This window comes from Limanda limanda, chromosome 19 (assembly GCF_963576545.1).
Source record: "Limanda limanda chromosome 19, fLimLim1.1, whole genome shotgun sequence".
NCBI lineage: Eukaryota > Metazoa > Chordata > Actinopteri > Pleuronectiformes > Pleuronectidae > Limanda > Limanda limanda.
Window position 1 is genome coordinate 9,912,916 of NC_083654.1, and position 23,413 is coordinate 9,936,328.

At 41.8% G+C, this 23,413-nt stretch overlaps 1 protein-coding gene and 1 long non-coding RNA gene across 2 annotated transcripts in view; both read left to right on the forward strand.

The window, feature by feature from the left end:
* Positions 1-9,817: 9,817 nt before the first annotated feature.
* Positions 9,818-23,413, forward strand: part of kcnh8 (potassium voltage-gated channel, subfamily H (eag-related), member 8) — a 52,703-nt gene continuing 39,107 nt past the window's right edge. The window contains exon 1 of the mRNA XM_061092853.1: positions 9,818-9,893. Coding sequence (XP_060948836.1) covers positions 9,818-9,893 — 76 coding nt within the window. The remainder of the gene's footprint in view (positions 9,894-23,413) is intronic.
* On the forward strand, positions 21,677-22,760 carry LOC133026271 (uncharacterized). The gene is made up of 4 exons (XR_009683184.1): positions 21,677-21,864; positions 22,098-22,196; positions 22,316-22,409; positions 22,501-22,760. It is a non-coding gene; the product is annotated as an uncharacterized LOC133026271 (long non-coding RNA).

The following is a 23,413-nucleotide window of genomic DNA, read 5'->3' on the forward strand; positions in this document are numbered from 1 at the left end:
TAGTGTTCTTCCCATGCTGCTCTACTATAACGATATTATATAGACATTGTAGCGTACAGCAGACTAGTATATAGCATATTATAGTATATTATGCAGTTCTGCTGTAATGGCTTAATAATTATAAACATAGTATAGTATAATGTTATTCTTAAATTACTTTAGTTTTTTTACATGTGTACAACACTGTTTTACCGTAATGCCTAAAATACCATAAACATACCACACTATAGTATACGTAGCAGTGTACAGTGTAGTAGAGTATAGTACAGTGTTCTACGTTAAATACTTTAGTACTTTTCCATAGTATAGTGTAGTATAGTATAATATAGTATACCACCTGGTCTACTGTGATGCCTAGAATACTATAAATATACTACACTGTGGTATAACATGGAGTATAGTATAGTGTAGCATAGTATGGTGTAGTATAGTGCTGCACCACTGTAATGCTTACACTTAACAATACTTAACTGAACTATGTAAAAGTACAAATGTACTAAAGAAATTATTGTAGAACAGTATACCATACTATGTTAATATTTCTATAGCTATTGCAGTATAACTGTGTGGTAAACTATACTATACTACAATACCCAGTAAAACCCATTATAAAATACCCTTAAGTATGACAACCAAAATCACACAAAGTCATGAAAGGAAATCAAATCCATCACCGTACCTCAAAGTTTTGCCGCAGCTGAATCCGTTCTGACCGACAACAGCTCGTCCTCCTCGCTGAGATCTCAAGTTACAGCCAACTATCAGCAGACCGCCCCCCCATCCAGTCCACTGCAGACAAGACGCACTTCACCTCCAGAGCTGAGATCCCCAAAAGGTGAAGTTGCCCCGACACACGCGCACACACACTCACAGCAGGTGTGTGGGTGTGTGTATTGTGTGACTGTGTTAGAGAAAGAGACAGCAAGAGGCAGAGATCCTTCACGCGGGCAGATAAGATTCAAGGACTTGTCTCATGAAATGTTACACCGGTGTGGTAACAGGTCTTTCTGCAGCCACGTCGCCGGGTCCATGCTGTGCCGTGGGAGCGTATGTTTGGGGAGGGAGAGCATGCTCTACTACTTTTGACTAATTAAACAAAGTGAATTAGCTATCTCCCCAGCCAGAGCGAGTCATGGCTGGTTACACATCATTCATGGTGACTAATCCAAAGAGAGAGATGTCACTCAGCTGGGTGCAAATGTTGTGTGTGTATGTGTGTGCGTGTGTGTGTGTGTGTTTACATCATCCTCCCATAAGTTCACTGTTTTGTTTATGTGTGTGTGTATTTCAGTCATGTCTCCTATGATTTTGTGTGAGCGCCTTCAAGTGTTTATATTCTCACATTTCCCTCTCTCCCTCTCTGTTACCCTCTGCTCTTCTATTTAGTCAGTGGCTTGATACGTCGTCAATGAGGCTGGCATGCTAAATGATAATTAAGACCATTACACGCTCACAGAGCATGCTACCAGTGCAGCACACGGCTCCCTCAATCGCAGCCTTATCTCAGGGGACGCCCCACGACTCACATAGTCGTGTATCTCTCCAAATTAGGTTAGATTTTCCTTCTACCTCATTCGCCATGGATGTGATGTGGTTATTATAAACTCATGACATGGTTAGTGAGTCTGCTGCTGTTAGAGGGGGAGAGGCATCGTATTGGCACGTTAAAGGGGAGCGGATTGCCAACACTCTGTGCCTCACATCTCTGTTTCTCTTGCTCATGGAACTTTTTCGATTCTGAAGTACCTTTGCAAATACACACACACACAGACACACGCACACACACACACACACACACACACACACACACACACACACACACACAGCCACTTGACACTTGACACTTACATATGCATGCATGTGTTTGTATTCATGATACCACATCACCTCAAATGATCTGTCATCTCGAAAATGTACACTTTCATCTCTTTTGCCAGTGGTGGAAAAGTACATTTACTTAGTTACATTTACTGCATATACAAATACTGCACTCAAGTACCGTTTTGCAAGTTTTACTCTAGTTGGGAATCTTAATGTAATGCTACCTCATATTGTACATCTACTGCTCCACATTGCCAGAAATATTTCTTCTTTTGTCCCACTACATTTATCTAGCAGATGTACTTATTAGTTACGTTACAGATTAAGATATGACAAAAAGAAAATAGAATCTGGCTTGAAGTAGAACTAGCTACACCTCTAACCGATCAGTAAAAAGCCACTTGCATCTTCATGCATCATTATTAACAATCTGCTGATGCCATGAGATGATATACTTTACCAGTTGCACAGATAATTCTGTATCAAATACTAATCAAGAAAAGAAAACACACGCCCTCAGGTTTCAGCTGATGCATTCATAAAAGTCAGAAAGTCTTGTCTCTGACAGAAGAGGTTCAAGTTCGAAAGCAGAGGACCTCAAGATTTCAGATAAGATTGTGAGCTCAAGTGACGGCCCCTCCCTACCCACTTGATTTAAAAACGGATGGGTTTTGTTTGGTGGGGAGATACGGTTGACCAGATGGAATAAGGAACAAACGATAGTGGGTGGAATTGGGTTAGTAGAGGGGAAATGGGCCTGATATGTCATGTGACATTTCTATATCCTCTACTCCTTGTGCTGTGTGCCTTGTGTGTGATTGTGAATGTGACTGTGTACATACTGCAGCACATATATATTATAGCCTATATATATATATATATAAATATATTTATATATATAGGCTATTAGATTTGTCAAAGTGTGTATGTAAAATGAAGTTATGCCGTATCTTTTAACAGCCATGCCCATTTCCTGTATAGCACCAGAGGGCATCATAAAAACCATTAAGCTAAAATGTCAGCACAGTGTAGCCTCTGCAACCCAGCGGGGGAGTTTGAAAGCATAAATGCAGGACTATATGTTATACATACACAAGGCCAAATCTGACTGGAGGTTAACAAGGACTCTTATATCGAAACCAAAGCAGACAGATGAGTTCAAATTACTGCAGAGAAGCACATCACTCACCCAAAACCCTAATGCACATTTACTGTAGGTAAAGCAAGCACTATTGCAGATATGTAATTCAGCACTTTTAATAAATCTAAAAAAGATATGTAATGTGCTGATGAATTTATGAATTTGTATGTAAAAGTCTTAAACCCCTTTGTGCAGGATTAAATAATAACTCTGGCGACCTCTTGTGGTAGTTGTATTCAAAAAGACATCAGCTCCAGAGAATAAATGTCAGGAAGCAAAACACACAGTAGACTGCACCAAACTGCCAAGTGTCAGTCTAGGAAAATAAGAACACATTCAACGTACAGTTTCTTAACTGGTTACATATGAGTGTAATAGCACTAATAAAATTCAAAGTAATAGTTGTCAAGGACGTGGTGTAATTCGCTATTTGAATGTGTCTCTTTAGATTAGATTAGATTAGATTCAACTTTATTGTCATTGCACAGTACAAGTACTTATACAACGAAATGCAGTTTACAAGGTTGAGCTCCCATCTAAAGTGTGCAACTTTTCATATCTCGGCTTTTTACTTATTGGTAATTTTAAACGAAAAGATCTGTATCAATCAAATGTAATTTATGATGAAATTCCGGTGGGATAGCTGACTTCTCTACAAACTGATTCTCATCTGAATTGCTGATTGAATTTGTATGAAGTCGTTCGAAGGAGTCAAATAAGAGTCATTCATATTCTAAGCTTGTGAAATGATGTTCACAAATTATTTGCAACTTGCAATTATGAATCACTTAATGTCTACATTTGAAAATAATGAATTCATAAATCTTAACCTAAGAATTCCATAATTCTAACAAATTTTCTCACAAAGTTTGTTTACTTGTTATTAAGATTTACGGTTAAATAAATATTTTGTGCATGTGCCAAAGAATGTTGTGCACACAGATGAAATTTGTGTATCACTCTGGATAATTCACTATGTGCAGGAATATTTTTAACAGTGAGGTTTTCAAGTCTATAGACGGAGACACACATTCCTTATCGGTGCATGTGACACTGAAATTACAAGCTACAAGTTACAAGCTCAATTTTTGACCCTGTTTTCATGCCTGAGCTGAGCCAGTCAGCACATCGCCCGCATTGATGATCCCATCAGTCACACTAGCATGTCACTCACTATAAACAACAGTTCACTGTCTGTTTCAAGGATCCCTCTTTCTCCGCCTTGCTACCCATCATCTACTTCTGCTCTCTGTGGAATAATTTATCTCAAACATTGTAGATACAGAGTCAGGGGGAAATGACAAGGGGGTTTTCCAGGTAAGATCTCAGAGACATAAAGCTGTTGCTTTTCAGTCAGTCTCATAAATAAGTGATTGATTATAGGTAAAAACCCAGAGCAATAATGAGTCAACCTTCACTTCACTGTGAAGCTAAATATGTCACATGTAAACACACACAGAGAATGTATGTGTGTGCAGTGGTGATCAGTCTTTAATGATGCATTAAGCTGTTCATTACTCAGGTGGAGCATCACTGTGTGCTGGCTGTCTGTTTTCATTTTATTGGGTGACAGGGTTATGGACGTATCTCTCTGTGCTTAACTGCCTCACATCGCTTCATCTCAGAGACATCATTCATTCTTTATTTCTCTTTGAATATATATATCCTCTATTTATTCTGTTGTGAGTCCCGTTTCTTTGCTTGTTTAAAGCCACCGAGGTGATTTATGATTTATAGCAGTCGGCCTCACAGCACCTGATGACTTTATTTTGTCCAAGTGATAAAACAAGTTGAGAATGTGAGTAGGATGCACAGTGCTTGACTTTTGGTGTTTGTTGCCATGAATGTTTTAGCACTCTTAATGGGCCTAATGGGATTGACCTAGATTGGAGTTTACTTTGCTTCTGGTATATGTGCCAGCATCGGTGTGCATGTGTGTGTGAATGTGCACCAAGTTTGCTGTTGTTCGCTGGAGGTGTCTCGTAAGTGCATCATATTAATGTGGAAGAAGTTTTGGAATCAATCCTATTCATGGATTTACATCATAGAGTTTGGCTTTGCAAATTAGGATAATATGATTAGTTTGATTTCATGGGGCAGAGGTTTGAAGTGTTGAAGGAAAGGGCTGCTAATTTCCAAAGGGACCAAATAAACAGTCTATCTATCTATCTGTCTGTCTGTCTGTCTGTCTGTCTGTCTGTCTGTCTGTCTGTCTGTCTGTCTGTCTGTCTGTCTGTCTGTCTGTCTGTCTGTCTGTCTGTCTGTCTGTCTGTCTGTCTGTCTGTCTGTCTGTCTGTCTGTCTGTCTGTCTGTCTGTCTGTCTGTCTGTCTGTCTGTCTGTCTGTCTGTCTGTCTGTCTGTCTGTCTGTCTGTCTGTCTGTCTGTCTGTCTGTCTGTCTGTCTGTCTGTCTGTCTGTCTGTCTGTCTGTCTGTCTGTCTGTCTGTCTGTCTGTCTGTCTGTCTGTCTGTCTGTCTGTCTGTCTGTCTGTCTGTCTGTCTGTCTGTCTGTCTGTCTGTCTGTCTGTCTGTCTGTCTGTCTGTCTGTCTGTCTGTCTGTCTGTCTGTCTGTCTGTCTGTCTATCTATCTATCGATCTGTCCATCCGTCCATCCATCCATCCATCCATCCATCTATCTATCTATCTATCTATCTATCTATCTATCTATCTATCTATCTATCTATCTATCTATCTATCTATCTATCTATCTATCTATCTATCTATCTATCTATCTATCTATCTATCTATCTATCTATCTATCTATCTATCTATCTATCTATCTATCTATCTATCTATCTATCTATCTATCTATCTATCTATCTATCTATCTATCTATCTATCTATCTATCTATCTATCTGTCTATCTGTCTATCTGTCTATCTGTCTATCTGTCCGTCTGTCTGTCTGTCTGTCTGTCTGTCCGTCCATCCATCCATCCATCCATCCATCCATCCATCCATCCATCCATCCATCCATCCATCCATCCATCCATCCATCCATCCATCTATCTATCTATCTATCTATCTATCTATCTATCTATCTATCTATCTATCTATCTATCTATCTATCTATCTATCTATCTATCTATCTATCTATCTATCTATCTATCTATCTATCTATCTATCTATCTATCTATCTATCTATCTATCTATCTATCTATCTATCTATCTATCTATCTATCTATCTATCTATCTATCTATCTATCTATCTATCTATCTATCTATATATCTATCAATCTAATGACAGCATGCACTGCACACAGGAATATGGACTCCACAAGTTTGCAAAACCTGAAGAGTCATATTATCCTGGCATGAGCTGACAACACTTCTAACAGCCTCCTGTGATTTCACAGAATACTTTGCTTTTCTAGTTTTCAAGCGCCTCCACAAATGTTCAAAGGGGTCGGGTGACTGAGTGGAGTCAGGTCTCTTTGGTTTTCTAGAGTTTTTTGCAAAGCTTTGAGGAGTGTGTGCTGAGTCATTACCCTGAAGCAGTGGGAATATGTCTACACAATGATGTGGACCAGAGGGGGCAGCTCTGAAGAGTGGAGTGGTACTTCTCTCTGCAACTCCAGACTGCAATATTCCCAGCACCATGTTTCACTGTCAGTTTAATACACTGTGGTATCATTCTCTCTGCTTGTCTCCTTACATAGACTCCCCTGTACTGCAATAAAGCTCAAACTCAAATAGATCAGTCAGGACTTTTCCCCTGTCATCCACTGGGAAACACTGTCTGTCTGTAGTCTTGCTTCTTTATTACCTCTGCCAAGGAGGTTATGTTTTTGTGTTGTCTGTCTCACTGACCATAAGCATAAACTAATGAATGGATTACTACAAAACATGAAACTCTGTGTTGGTTGGTGCACATCCGAATCAAGGGGAGATCCAGGTCTTTGTTTCTCATCGTCCTTAACAAGACATTTTCAAATTTTTTGTTTATTTTGTTAATCTATGGATCATGATGAATAAAATTAGGCACATTAAGGGGACTGATATTTATGAATTTGTCCAATTTTGGTGCAGATCCGAATAAAAATCCAGGTCTAGTGAATTTAGATGTGGTTCCATTAGAGCACATTTGGGCCTTGGTGGAGGTATATGCTGTCTGAGTGCTATTCTAGTTTTTTGTTTGGTCTGTGCTGTTGTATCACCCGTTGAACTGTTGATCTCCTGATAATGGGGTCAATTGATTGTGCTTTGGATAACTCGCACAATTTGTGCAAAGCATATGAGCACAAACCTCTGCCCCCATTGTGAACCTTTGACTCTGAGAAACCCCCTCTTTGCCTTCTGACTCATTACCCTGGTCTGAATAGAGGTCTTCACGCGTGCACCCAAATCTCAGGAGCAGGGACGCATGCGGTAGGGTAAAGATGCCACTTTACTACAAGCCCAGCTCGGCTCCATATTAACGGAAATCTATGGGAGGAGAGCCAACAGTGATCGGATGCAGTGATCGTAATGTTGTAGTGTGTGTGTGTGTGTGTGTGTGCGCGTGTGTTAGTGTGTGTGTGTGTGTCTGTGTGTGTGCTCCTGTCCATGAGCGAGTGCCCCAGCTCAGGAGGTAAAGGGTCAGAGATCAGAGGTCACACAAAACGCAGTTGTTTTTATTGACGCTCAAAGGCCAAACAGTCAATATCATAATTATGCTGTATGCAATAAAGCTGATTCTGAAAGAGTTGCATTTTACACCTGTCACCTTGTTGAGTGAACTGAGCATCTGCCAAGATGTTTCAGGAAGGAACATCTGGAGTCTTTACACCAACTCACCTGGCAGAGATGATAAATTGGATTTTGTGCATCATGTACAGACGCAGGACAGAAGACTAATTTGATCAGATAAGACAGAAACAACAAAACAGGAAATGCCCAATTTTATTAACATTAATATAAGATATGGCTTTATTAAACACAAGGGGAAATCTTTTGCCAGCGTTCTCCAGTTTGCGGTAACACAATATATAATACAGTGCAGAGAATAAAACTATAGAGTATTAAGTCTACAAATTATAAGTGAAATAAAAAATTTGAAGTGTATTCGGAGTCAATGTAGAACCAGTGAACTAACAACAATTAAAAGATAATGAGAACCATAAAATATATTAATTAAAATAGAATATTTCACACGATCTTGAACATAATATTATGAAAAACAAGTGATATTATGAGTATCAATATTGCACATATAGTGTTGGTATTGTTTACGAGGGAATTTGCTTTTGTAACTTCCAGTGTTTGTTTTCCAAAATCTCTGACTATTTTCTCATTCAGTTGTCTAAAACTCTTTATTTCCCTACACCATCCACACGAGGGAGTTATCGAGCCACTGACAGGTCCGTTGATCGTTTTCGACCCCTTGGTCAAGACACACATGCATGTCATGCCTTACCTCTGCCGTCAGGTGGCGCTAAAAACTAGTATAAAGTCTTTGTTATTGTTATTATGGCAAGCCGCGTGCCAGGCAGAGAGAGAGAGAGAGGGGGGAGGAAGAGAGAGAGAGAGAGAGAGGTAGAGAGAGAGCAACGTGGACATGTTGACAGTCTGACAATAAACACAACAATGTAAATGAAACACGCGTCTGTGGAAGCAATTACTCTGCAATATGTGCAGCCATGATTTCATTTTAATTTATTGGAAATGCTCTCTCTCTCTCTCTCTCTCTCTCTCTCTCTCTCTCTCTCTCTCTCTCTCTATCTCCCTCTCTCTCTCCCTCTCTCTCTCCTTCCTTCTCACGACACATTCAGTCCGTCTCTTTTGCATAATACCTGGGCAAACAATAAATGTTCTATTTTCAGTTTGTATTGATTCATTTTAAATTGATTTATATATCTGTGCTCCACAAAGGAACCCTGCTACCTGAAATGCATTGTCAGCAGTCGTTAAGCTCATTTCGGAAGGTATATCGTGCCGTGTACAGGTCCTCAACATTTATTCAACCTTTATTTTTACTCGGGAATACATTTGCACTCGTGCCGAGTAGAGAAAATAAACAAAACATCAGGAAAACACTTATAAAGAACCATTAAAAGGTGAAAAAAATGCAAAAACAAGAGCATACGTTTTTAAAAAAAACCTTAGGAATAAATACACTGCATAAGAAAATAGGTAAGTAAAATACGGTGCGATTAAAAACTTAAACTGCCCAAAGGATACAAATTAGTTGCGCTGTACATTGTTCTATATGTGCTGGGCCCAGTTAAAACAGGGTCAGTGGTTTAGTTATAAGAATACTAATTTTAATTTTAACTTGATTTATCTATCGAATGAGTTATTTATTCGGCGACTATTGTTCTTTTGCGTAAAGGTACCCTTCATCCAAAGAATGTCTACAAACACACTGGTTCCTCCATTTAGAAGCGTCGGGTACGTGCAAAAAAAGATGAAAACAAAAGTTGTGTTTCTGTCATGTGACGTGTCTGTGGTGTGAGGAACTCCCCGCGCTGTGGTCGCACTGGTTGTTGTCTGGAGTGATTGATGCCTCCCACCATTGCGCGCTGAGGAGAGACGTCCATTGAATCCGGGCTGCATAATAATGGCACCGCTGACAGAGCCCCGGTCGTGCCCGGCTTCTACCTGAGCAGCACCTGTGGGGCTTCATCTCCTCCTGTCGCTCACGCACGCAACGCGAGCTCCATCCCGTCCAGACTCACGGGTGCGCGCATCACGTGCACTTCACTCTTCCCCCCCCCCCACCCCCTTGTCGACCGTGGGGATCGCATTGTGCTGAGTTGACCGGATGGTTGCTCGTGCATATGGGTGGAGCGGCGTCTGAATGGGAGCAGCGCACACATTCGAACGACGCGCACCTTCTCGTCAGTAACTTTGATGGGGACTTCGACACTGAGCAGGGAAAATGCCTGTGATGAAGGGATTACTAGCGCCACAGAACACGTTTCTGGACACTATAGCCACACGGTTTGATGGCACTCGTAAGTTTCATTTTAATCAACTAATCTCTATTCTAGTTTTGGGTGTGAATTTCCTGTTTTTGACAAAGCAGACCGCCGCTTGTTTCCTGGAGATTGAGTAGATGCAACAACACAAAGAAAGGAGGGTTCATTTTTAAGCTTATTTTCCTTGATGTGAGTGGCCTTTCAATTAAAAGTGATCTTTTTTTATTTCAGGTGTTTTGTGTTGAGACAGATTTCCACTTCACAGTAAATCTGATTTGTTATTACATGTCTCAGGGATTATACAACCGTTTTAGAAAAGCCGGAGCTTCACGTAGCAATTACTGAGCTGAGGCTGTCGCTGTCCATGGTGCTGAAAGCCGGTCCAGCCTCAGCACCACGGACAGCGACCCAAGGGTTAACAGATACCGCCTCTCTGCTCCACACCTCCGGACTTGTTCACAAGTTGCAGCCTGTGTGACATGTTTGATATGAGTGAACCCACCTGGACAAATCCCAGTCTTCTGAGTTGACAACTCATTATTTGTCTGTGAAGTTCACCTTTTACTATCCTCGCTCTTTGGCCGACAAGCCCTGCGGCTATGGTGCGATCTCTCCTCCCGCCGGTCTGATAACCAGAAAGTTCTATATCATTTATCAAAATTAATTGGTCGGCAGAGGCATTACAGCCAGTCTTTCCCTGCAGGGCTGAGGCACTAATGGGAATTTCGAAAAGGCAACTTTTGTTTGAACTCTAGCCTCTGAGTGGTCCACTTTAATCATAGTGAACATCTCTCTTCTCTTGGAGGATTTTTGACAGGAAAGGAGACGTTTTCTACATGTTTGAGCATCTGTCCCTCCTTTCTCTCCTTTCAGCTCAGATCTAGGTTATTTAATTCAGATTATAACCATACTTTTCTTTGTACTTTGATTATAACCAGCCAATCCCAGCTGACATTGGGTGAGAGCCAAACATGTTGACGATGTATTGCATGGCCAACGTACAGATACAAACAACCTTACAAACTAACGCTCATAGTAAAGGATAATTAATCCAACCCTAATTTGCATTTCTTTGGACTATGGGAGGAAACCAGGGAAAACATGCAAACTTCGCACAAACAGACCACAGCCAAACAAGGTTTTGAATTAGGAACCTTTTGGCTGTGCTCAATATACCAAATTCTGTTTTAATTTCTTAATGGTAACATATTACATCATGCCCTTAGTGGTGGCAGACTCATAGCCCGACCTCGGGCTCAAACCATCTCTCTGGGACAACATTTCCTGCAGCCTTCCATTCAGTAGTAACACAACAGTAACCAGAGACATCCATCTTCAGGCTGAGCACCCACTGTATGAGTTAGAGCGGGCTGTGTGTCGAGTAGAAACAAATATCCAGCTGCCCGCCCCAGGATCTCTGTTCTAATTCAAGGGAATTGCAGTGGTACTGTACCCAACACAAGTGGTTTGTCAAGCCCCAGAGAATGAACTGGCGTCCTTGAGCTGGCGAGATGGAGGAAATTAATGTTGGATTTGGACTGCAAGATGGGGCCGACTGGAGGCAGTGGAGCCTGACGGGACAAATCGTGTCTGATGGCCTGGCCGCCAGCAAATATAAGAGGAAGTGCTGGGTTCAGTGCTGTGTGATCCCCTCTGACGTCATGCAAAGCTTGTTCAGGCAATATGGACCCGGAAACACTGCATGATTAATGGAGAAAAGTGAAAGCAAGAAAGTCTTTAACTTGATCCGATTAAAACTCAGAGAAAAGGTTTTGTATGTTTTCTGGTGGCCTTTTAAATGTTATAAATATTTTCAGACTTCACACAGAGAGACGTTCTGATCCAGGCTTATTTGAATACATTGAGGTGTTAGACGTTACCTGGTGATTCAATTAATTCCTGTAAACCTTCAGCATTAATTCCATTAACAGACGAGAGAAGACATTGCAATTTTGCTTGCTTGTTTAGATACTGGATGAAGTATTTCAGCCTTTTAATAATTTCTCCATGTTTGGAGGAACCAGCAGCTTTGGAGGTTGAAGTAGAGAAAATAAACAACAGCAGATTCCTACAGCAGTCTCAGGGTAAATTGCTGCTCGTTCTTTTTTAACAAAGTCATTTCCCAGCTCAGTTCCTGTTTCACTGTGTGCTTTGTCGACTTTCTGGTTGACACTCACAAACACCCCCGATCACTGTGCTGGGTTCTGTGTGTCTCTATTTACCTGCACTGTAACTAGAATAACAGAATCTGTCCGTTGCTCTGCACTGTGAGTGCTGTGACACCCTGTGTCATCACTACACCAGGTGACCGATCTCATCACCTGTCCATCACTGGAGCTATATTAATGGTGTGTTGCCCATCAGATTCACACATTGTCACTTAACTTGCAGTAAACTGCAGCAGTGGCTCTCACTTTTGGGGTAGGGGTCCTGATTAGAGTCATAATATACAATAAGTTTGAGCAACCACAGGAAGATTAAAGAGGTGAGGGAGAAATAAGTATTCTTTCACATATAATCATAATTTTTAACTCTATTTCTCTTTTTTCTCAGTTTGAAATATGAGCTATTTTATTTCTTCTGATCCCTAAAAAATATAAAAAACTAGAGGTTGGTTGAACTGCTCATGAATTCCTTTTTCCCTTTTTCAACATACTCCAGTCTACTGGGTTCTGCTATGTTCCTGGGGACATAAATGTCGTCATCCAGCCCATGTCAGCAAGGGAACAAAGAAACTCCTTTGTGGATATCCGTGTGCAGCCCAAAATGTGTGACCATGCTGACTGTAGGTGGTGGCTGCATATGCTCTAGGTATAACACTTTCCAGTCCAGTTGGTGGTTCCCTCATTGTTTGGTTGCAAAGATGAGAGAGAGAGAGAGATGAAGAACATGGTTTGTCGAAGGGAAATGGAATAGAATGTGGGATCAGATATGCATTCGTGGGTTGCCAGACCAAGTGCTAGCACGAGTACGAAACTCTCAGCTGACCTGAAACGCCGAAAGAGTAATCAAGGCCTTTAAGGCAATGTCCTGTCACTGGGGGTCCTAATTTGATTTTTTCTAATCTTAATGGGTCATACAAGCCCAACCATAATGTACTACAATGTTGTCATTTGAAGACAATCTAAACACATTTTGAGAAACGTTACCACAACGTTATCATTCAACATGCATGTTTTATCTTTTATAAAATGAAACAAAAAAATATTAAGTTCTTCATTTTGTATGTATGTAAATCCAAATTAAGAATTCAGTTGCTTTCTCTTGGCACCTACAGTGGGGTACTCAAATGGTCAAGTCACAGTGCAGTGCAAGTATACCCACATGTTTCTCCATATCTGACTCTTTCGTCACCGCTACAGAATACTCGCTGCCTTGATCGACTGTCAGCCAATATCGGCCTTCGTTTGGGGGGGTTGAGACCCTAAGGGGCTTTTCTTCCGCCTGATCAAGCAGCCGACGTCTTGGTGGTACAGTTGTGGCAGAGGCCCGTGTAAAGTCTCCCGGCCGTGTGCTCCCCATCCCTGCACCACTCCTTTTAGATCCCTATTTTCTTGCTCTCTGCACACACACGAGTTCCACCTCCGCCAGGCAGGTAATTACTGTCACCATCACTGGCACAAAGACTTGGAACAGCTGTGCACGGCGGTGGCGGTAATGTTTAAGTGTGTCTGGGAATAAAACAGAGGAAAGAGAGAGTATGTATGTGTGTCAAAGGGAGATGAAGACAGAGGAGAGGAAAAAGGTGGATAGTTTTCTCCACTTTTCAGGTTTTTTTTGTCACAGAACTTTATGCGTGTATGTGTGCAGCTCTGTCTGTGTATGTGTGTGTGTGTACTTGTGCGTGTGTGTGTGTGTACTTGTGCGTGTGTGTGCTCAGCTGTCTCTTGTCTTTGAACATGAGGGAAGCTAAGCAGAAGTTTCCACTGATTAACTTTCTTTAATTGCAGCACATCTAATTAAGCTGTTAAAAAGATGCCAGGTGAATGTTCCAATTCTCATCAGAGTATCACACACACACACATGCAAAAGCTGCTGCTATCAGATCCTGCTGTCTCAGAGAAGACAGTGGATATGATGCAGTCGTCCCCATGGCTCAGGCTCACCAGCCACCTTATGACCTGAAGTAAAACCCAGGGAGCTAATTACTGATTTTGAAAGACCACAGACGCACATATGTTTAAACAAGGTTTATTTAAGTGGATTATTTGTCAGGAGGATACCAGCTACTTTTTAATTCCCCTTAATAGACTCTTAGTTTTATGTTATCTCACAATATGACTATGCCAGCCCCTTGACAAGGCAGGTCTGATGTTTTCCTCGGCCAGAGAATGCCTGAGAAAATAAGTAATGAGTGCAGTTATGAGACTGTGGAGGAGTAATCAATCATCATTGACTGTAGTGCTGCAGGGTGCACAGGGGCTCTCACTTACTGGCAGTGGATTGGCACTGCTGTTCCCATTTTCTCCAAAGCCCACTTAATAATGAGATGGTTTTATTTTAGGGTACAAATAAAGAGAAGGGACGGTGCTGCGCTGTATCCGAGTCAACAATGTAACAAAAAAAGATTTTCATTAAATAATATTGAAGTATTGCCACAGTGCCCACTTACACCAGAGAGTATTATTTTTTTATGAAGTAGATGATGCAAACCGTTTCTCCACCCATTGACAAAGAATGTGGAGCTAAAATGTACCGCCTACAAGTGCCACCATCTTGCCATAATTTGGAGTCTTCCCAGTAGTGATCGTGGTGTGGAGCTGTGGTATCAAAGTCCCACCCTCACACGCTCTCGACCAATCGTGAGTCAGTCTATAGACTCTATACCAACCATAGTATAGGTCATAAACTCCATCTTCTCCATGTTGGTGGATGGGAGCAAACTAAATAGTTAAATAATGGCCAAATAAATTTGACGGTTCATGTCGTATTAGGTAAGTCTTATCACAGTAATGTATGTTTAAGTGCTTATGTTTCCCTTAAGTTTGTTTTATGTTATTTTGATTCTATAATAACAGGGGTGAAACGTTATGATTGACAGATGAATCACCACTGGTCAAGCGCATGTCCGTCCCTTGATCACAACTGTGAAGTCTGGCTCCAAATACACAAGACGGCAGCGTTTGTATCTGTGATATTTGCAGACACTTCTAATATCTTGTTCTCAGTCCCCACCAAGTCTCAGGAATATACGACTCCAGCTAAATGCCACTTTAATCAGTGGCAAACTTTGTTTTTATCTTTAGTAGAAATAGCTAGGGTTTAACTTGTATTTATCCGGCAATGCTATTTATAACAAATGTCAGCTAATTCGCTCATTGTAAACCATCATAGCTATTGGCTAAGTGTGGAAATCACTAAATTAGTGTTTCAAATGAATAGTGTCCACTGGCTTCAACAAGGCTCTGACAAATTATGCAGTCCAGAGGAAAAAGCCACCATCATCAGCACAGACTCAGCAGGCAAACGCTGTCCTCACAGTAAGGTCACTAGACCTTGAGGAGGCGAACGCCGACCTGGTCTGTTCCACCAAACTTTTGGGACGTCTACGCAGGAGCTTCCCCCGTCACCGCGGCTGTTCTGCCTTGTTAACCCACTAATGAGTGAGATTCCTCCCCTAATCACCGTCTCTAATGGACTGTCCAAAACAACCGACAAATGGGGTTTTCACAAACGGAAGTCTGGGCCAAGTCGGCCATTTTTAGACTCAATTAATTTTCAAATGTGAGGATTTGGTAGTTTTTTTTTACGAAAGAGAGAGCGAGAGAGTGAGAGAGAGAGACAGAGACTACGGTAGATTTATTTTTAGCAAGGGAGGCAGACAATGGAGGGTGAAAGAGAAATTGACCATGAGAGAGGGAAGGAGAAGGAGGGAGTCAGGCTGGGAAATTACAGGATTGTAATGACTGGTGTAATGTTTCAGTTGGTGTGAGCCCGGGGGCCTGAATGATAAAGAGACACAGAAGTGATTAAGGCCCTAGATTTGTCAAATGATTTTCTGTCTTCAGTTATATCGTGTGAGAGGATTGCCACCGCTGGCATGATAGTGTGCATGTACACTGATGTGTGTGTGTGTTTGTGTGTGTGTTCTGACCTCATTAAGTGAAATTATTCTGTAATTGATACCCAACTGGCAACCTGTACATGAATTATCCTGACACAAATATCATAATCTCATGTGTTGACTAGATTCAGTAGCTATTCCTAAGGCAAACTGTATTGTAACCTTGGTTGCCATGGTGTGTGTCAGTGGTAACTATGGCAACTCTTGAGCGACTACATTGTGGTTATGTGACTGCTCTGTAGCAGTTTTTGAGAGGCCTGCATGGAGTTTGTCCAAAAAGATGAGGTCTCTCCATTCGTCTCTCCACTTACCCACCAATTTTTGCCAACCACATTCCAGCTCCATCCTTCATCATCCCACCCCTCACAGCTCCATCGCACTTACTTTCAACTTTTCACGTCACCTTCTCGCCCTCTGTCCCCTTTTCCACCCTCATCTGTCTGCCTTGGTGTGTATCTTGCCCTCCTGTCCCCTCATGTTTTCACCTGCTTCGTCGTCCATCTTTTTCTGTGTGTTTGTTTCTGCTTCTCTCTCTCTCTCTCTCTCTCTCTCTCTCTCTCTCTCTCTCTCTCTCTCTCTCTCTCTCTCTCTCTCTCTCTCTCTCTCTCTCTCTCTCTCTACTTCCCCATTGCCTCCTCATGCTGTTTCACCAATCTCAAGAGGTGTGCCAGAAATAGCGGTGGGGTTGCTCTGAGAGGTGGGACGGGACTGTCGGAGAACATGGGAGTCTGTTAAAGAGCTGCAAATCTGGGACAAAGCAATGTGTATACACCCCCCCCTCAATGAACATACGCAATCCTCCCTCCCTCCTCTACCGATGGTTTAGGACAGTGTACTGAAAAAATGCACCTGAAAGTGTTATTTGTGCTGCTCTGGATTTCTCTCTGACCCACCTGCTTATTGTAGTACTGACATGTTGAGAAAGTAGATTTCAACAGGTCCTTGTCATTGCGCTCCGAAAAAACAATCTCATGGTTCTCAATGAAAAAAATCAGGCATATTTAGGGGACTGATATTTAGTTATACATGTGTAAGGGATTGTTGGGCCTTGGTAGATGTATGCAATCCCTGAGTGCCATTATTGATACTTTTCATTGCAAGAGGAAATATTTTATAGCATAGGACCCATCCTCTGGGGACCATGAATGTCTGTACCCGGATTTCATTGCAATCCAGTGAAAGTTGTTGCGATATTTGAGTTCAACCAGCTCCAATGACAGCTTGAATAAAGTTGATCAAGGCTAAGAAAACATTGTGTTCATAAAAGAAGCCAGTCTTTATCTGTGGAGGACAACATGCCAGCCGTGATACACTCACAACTTTGTGCTGCTAACAATGCTACTCCCACCTTCCTGCTTCTCAAAGAAAACATCATTTGCATAATGGCACAGGGTCAGTTGTCAGTAAAATGTTTTTTGAGAAGAGGAAATATCTTTCTCATGATGTTTTTTTGATGGTATGATTGCACTCATGCATTTTTTAATAATAGCTCACACAGGCCTAACAAATGTTTCCTTCACCTGCAATTAAAAAGTTGACTTTTGTTTTGTAAGAAGGTGGTGTAATCATCTCTCTGGTCTTCCCTCTTCTTATCTTTCTTCTCTCCCTGCCCTCTTTCCTCTGTTTGCCCTCCCCCCTCTCTTTCTTTGTCTCCGTCGTTCCTCATCTTTCTCCTATCCTTGTCCCTGTGGGGTTTCTCCAGTGGCTGTCATGCAATAGTGTGAGCATGTAGTGGATGATCTATGGGCTATGAGCAAGGAAAGAGACAAAGGAGAGGAAGGAAGATGAAATCCACAAAGATTTCAGAGACAAGGATAGGATTCAGATTTTTCCTTCAGTAGAGTTTCTTGGTGCAGCGGGAAGATAGTAACAGTAGGTGGATGATGTCCTCATACAGGGGATGGGGAAGAAGGTGAATGTGTGCAGAGAGTGAGGGAAATAAATGGATTGGCGGGGAAAGATGGATTTTGTGTTGGAATTCCAAGGGCAGAGAGGAGATGAAGAGTAAGTAGGTGGAGAGATCCAAAACTGTATGTGGGACGCACAGAGCAGCTGGAAGGGAATGATGGAGGGAGCAAAAGGTCGATAGGGAGGCAGGGAAGGGAAGGAGGGATAGAGCAAAGGGCAGTGGGAGTGATTGAGAGAAAAGGGGGAGAAGGAAGGAAGATAGGAAAACTGGAGGGTTGGGAAAGGCAAGAACAGGTGCTGGTGCATGAGTGAGGCAGGGAAGGAGGGAGGCAGGGACGGGGAAAGTAGGACAGTGAAGTACATATGGAGAGAAGAGGAAAAATGAGGGAATTTGGTGGAAAGGAGAAAGCAAAATTGACATGAGAAAGGTCAAGCAAATGGTAATTATGTTCTGCGTCAGCAGAAACAAGTGCCAGCCAATTACAGAGGCAGTGGCCAAGATTTGATGTGAATTAAAAAGCAAACACATGATTTTTTGATTATGCAAAATCACAAAGACGCCAACATAACAGCACCTGAAAACTTCCATTAATTGCATTGTCTATAAAAATTCAAATTGGACCATTACACAAACACAAATTTAAGTTTATAGTAATTTTTTTCTTTCATAAGGTAAGACAAAAAAACTGAAAGAAAGTGATAAAAAATTATGAAAGCGCAGGAGAACTTTCATGTGAGATCTAGTTAAAGGCTGAAGTTAATAGAAATGTTTTTGCAGCCTCTGTCATCAATTGACCTCCCCTCTATATTACGCAAACTTGCAGTAAAGTAAACTGCACATCTGTCTATTCCATGACCTCAACCACCGATTGAATCCACCATCAGACAGTAAAGTGAGTATTTCCCGGGATAAACATTAGTTTTCTGTCAGCACCATCCACTCATGCTCTGGGAGCTGCCACCAGGCGAGCTGTGGGCCTCTGCTGCGGGTCCTTCAGACACCAGCAGCCCTGTCGCTGGTTCTCTCTCGCTTACCGCCCCCCCCCGAGCCTGAGGGGTCTCACATCCGACAGCCGGTCCCAACGCTGACACCCTCTCGGACCATCTGTCTGGGTCGTGCAGTCAGAGTATTACTGCTGACAGGCGATGTTCTCCAGGAGTTTTTCTCCCTCGTTTCAATACCACTGCATTTCTATTTCTCGATGCCGGTCTATCAGCTCATAGCCCAGTCCCTCCTTCTATTCCTATTGGAAGCAGGAGGACTGCGTTAAGTGGGTTAATTGCTGATTTGTAGAAACCCAGTGACATCAACTGAAAGAAATCAAAAGTCAAATTAATTCAGAAAATTCAAATGATTCTTTTCAGGAATAAATCAGTAAATAAATGAGTGTATATCTGGCTCCACTATGTACAAGGCTTATAACATGGTTCAATGTTTTTTCTCTTGTCCGACCAGTATTTTGGATGTCACTGTGCACGTACATCATTTTGACTTTAAGTACCAAAAACTAATGTTGTGAAATGATCCTTTACAAGATAAGATCTGGTGATGTTCTGCATTTTTCTGTTCCCACATTTATTTTGCTGAGTGTGAGCAACAGATATAATTGAAAAAAATTATTATTATTCATTCGCTATTACATATTCCTGTAGTACCTTCCCTCCTGTTCGAAGTTGAAAGTGACAAGAATCACATTTTGTGCCAGCGAGCGTGCAGAAGCCACTTCTATTGATTTCGGAATGGGATTATAAAAAAGGAACATGTCTCCCGTTCCTCTTGAGGGACGCATACAAGGGTTTAGTTCTCTGTCATTGTATTCCCAGTGCAGATCAGACGTATCTACCCTCAGCAAAGCCTGAATGTCCAACATAAAACAATTAAACACCGGCGGTCGGCGGAAGAAGGAATTATTGATGCAGAAAATAGATTTTTGAAATGAAATGTAAGTGGAACAAGTCCCCTCGCAGGACGTCTCAAACTGTGATTAGAAACGAGTTCATGTCGCTGCGTGTGTTTATGCATATGAGTGGTTGTGTGTGTGTGTGTGTGTGTGTGTGTGTGTGTGCCACACCGAGTGTGTGTAGTCATACATTTATTATAATAACTTGGAACAGGTTTAACTGCTTATCAAATTACAGCAAAGGACACACACACACACACACACACACACACACACACACACACGTATAAAGACACATTATAGTATCTGCTAAACCACAGTCATCCACTGTCTTGTATCATGGGCATTGTACTGTAAACATTAGCTATCTTTCAGCAGAGCTCTACACATTTGCACGTGTGTGTATGTGTGTGTGTATGTTTGTGTGTTTGTGTGTGTGTGTGTGTGTGTGTGTGTGTGTGTGTGTGTGTGTGTGTGTGTGGATATGTGTGTATTTAGCTATAACAGCTGGTCGACTTCAAACCTGGGTATTTAGCTCCAGACACAAATCGGCTAATTAACTGTGATAGACTTCAGGATTATTGCGATCCAGTTTTTTTTCTCTGTCATCACTCGAGGACAATCACTATTGATCCTCCACTTTTGCTTCTTCTATCTTGCTTTTGCTCTCTGAACACACAACCTCCTCTAAATCGCCGCTGCCACAGAGTATACTGTGAATTCAGGGTCGGTTTCTTGACTCGGGGGAATGAGTTTCAAGAGCAGGATTCCATTGCTCTCACTGCATGAAAAGAAGCGTTTGTGTCAATCTGTGTCGCAGAGAAGTGCTGGCACATCCTTCGGTTAACGACTTTCACACGTATCTGCAGGCAGCAAAGGAAACGCTAAAGTTTCCTGCAGTTGTCAAGCCTCAGAGCTGTTGTGAGGTGACCCCCCCTGCTCCAACGCCTAGAGGACGCTTTCACATGCAAATTACACTGAGCAACAGTGCTCTGAGCTTCACAAATGCAAATCAGTTTCCCTGAGTGAAGATAACACCTTTTAGTAAGAGGCACCAAACAAACTATCTGGCTGAGTAAACCAGGCTTAAAATAAATATTAAACCTGAATTTTAAATTGTTCTTAAGTAAGTAAGTGTGCTATAATGAATTACATTGTATACCACGCACAAAGGTCAATGCTGTCAAATGAAACAATTCACTTTATTTCATTGTCATCCAAAACAATCCTGAATCTCAACCACTGTACAGAGTGGCATGATTACAGTCACTTTTTCAATTTTGCTGGTTAAATACACAGAGGATTTGTTAACCACACATCTACCAGCAATCCGCTCAACAGGAAGAAATGATGCTGGGTATGATGTGTCTGTGCCCTGTAATCTCCAAACTTCTCCCGGCTTTCCATAAAAATATCTGTCCTCCCAAAATACTGGCATCATATTCATTTGCCGTTGACATTTATGTCAACGGCACACTAAGCTGTTTTCCATGAATTATAAATTCTACCTTTTTACCACTACTTTCAAAATTGCTACGAAACATTCATTGATTTAATGATTTATTTTTTCAGTGTAATATTTAATCCCCCATGGACTGCACAGTGACAAAACACAGCAGCCGGCTGTTTGGCTACAACATACATCTCCACTCAGTTCGATTATTATTTAAAATATAAAGAAGACACAATATAGAGCTGAAATTCCTTCATAATTTGAACTTCAATTGTCTAATTGCTGTTATTAAACTTTCTCAGTATTCCATTAAAACAGTCAACACTTCCAAAGCGACTTACAATAAGTGCATTCAACTATGAGGTTACCAACACAGAACAGCGAGAATCATGTATGTAAATTTACTTGTGGATATTTACTGTGAAAACCTCACGTCACCCGCTCGCGTCATCAGCTGATTGGCTCGACCAATCACAGCCTCGTTAATGCATTGCAGCATCGAGTGTCGCTCGTGTTATGTTTGTTCCGTACGAGTGAGTCTGTCTTCGGGGTAAATAACTTGCTGAAGTCGACACGACGCTTTTCCCTGGAGGAGAAGATGAGTGCGTGTGTAAGCAGAGCCGCGGGCCCGGTGTGGACGAGTCGAGGCGGAGAAGACGGATGCAAAGTCCCTGAGTTAAGGTGAGAGCTAAGCTAAACGGAGCCGCCATTGCTAGCTACCACTAAGCTAACTCGTTCATCTGAAAAGCATGCCAGCAACTTTGGGATAGCGAGAAAGTTGCTAAAATACGAATACAGCATCGAGTGCTGGAGCACATCTAGTGCATGTGTAAATATGTATGAATTACTTAGATGTAACAGTTTGTTCTCGTTAAGTTTTTTCATCAACGTGACTTTTCTGTATGTTTTCACAGCCTCAGCCCCCCCCCCCCACACACACACACAAACAAAGAGGCGTTAGGCTGAGACGCTGAAAGTCCGGATTTAAAGTGCAGAAAATTAAGCCATTGAATGTAAGTAACTGTTTATGAATTGTTTTGGTGTTTTTTTGCTGTGGATCTTCCAACGGTGATGCAGCGCGGCTATTTCCGTTTATTAATAATAAACTCATGTTACTCTCGTTGTTTTCCAGCTGCCTGTCCATGACGTACAAAGACACACTATGAGCCAGTATGATCCGACCAGACCTTACATCAGCATTGAGGAGTTGTCGGAGAAGAAAGAGGGTAAGGTTATATTCATTAAATAATTTTCCAGTTACATGTAAAGGTGTATGTTGTCATTGAACTATGCTAATTTTACTGAATGTGTTTACAGCTGATTGAAGTGGGACAGATGACATGGATCCATCCTTCCACAGCCAGGAGCGCACCGACCTGTGTCCCACACTTCATATAAGACTGGAAGCTACACTGATCTCACAGCTACACACCACAGACGTCTACACACTGGAGAAGATTCAGACAGAGTCCCACAAAGAAGTCATGACCCAGAGGCTGCAGAGAAACATTTCAAGCCTCACCTGAGTTTTTGTACAATATATTTGCTGTATGTAAATAAAGCTTTGACTCCACATATACCTTGTTCACATTTGTTCCCTGTACAATATGTTCACCTGTAACATCAAGCATCACATGAATGTTTAGTTTTAATTAACTGCAGTGCTTTTGGTAAAGGCTTACTAATAAATGATAATAAATATTAATATATACATTTTTATTATTAATAATGTGTGGGAGGGGCTTACCCCACGTGCGGAATGCTGTGACCCCACATGTGCACTGCAATGACCCATAAGGTGACCAATAGCAACACTTCTACCAACCAATCACGAGTGACATTAGTTTCAAGGGTCTGTGGTATCCTCCAATGGTGAATAGAGAGAGGTTCTAGCCAGCGGCTGGACTCCGATTCATATGCTAATTAGATCACACGTCGCGATCGGTCCGCGCGGCGGAGCGAGCCCCCCCACGGCTCTCTCCTTTGTTCTCCATATCCCCCTTAAGGTCCGCAAACGCCGATAGACCCACCTTATCTTCACTGGCGAACGCCGAGGTAACATCATGGAAACAGTTGGTTACAGCAGGGGATTAGGCCTGTCCGAAGAGGTTCACTGTGACAATAATACTGCTTTTCGTCTAGTGTCTGCAGATAAATAAGTCATTTGTTGAGGTAAATGACCTTCATGTTGCAGCCCACATGGGCCTTCATCTGCCCGCGCTCAGGATTC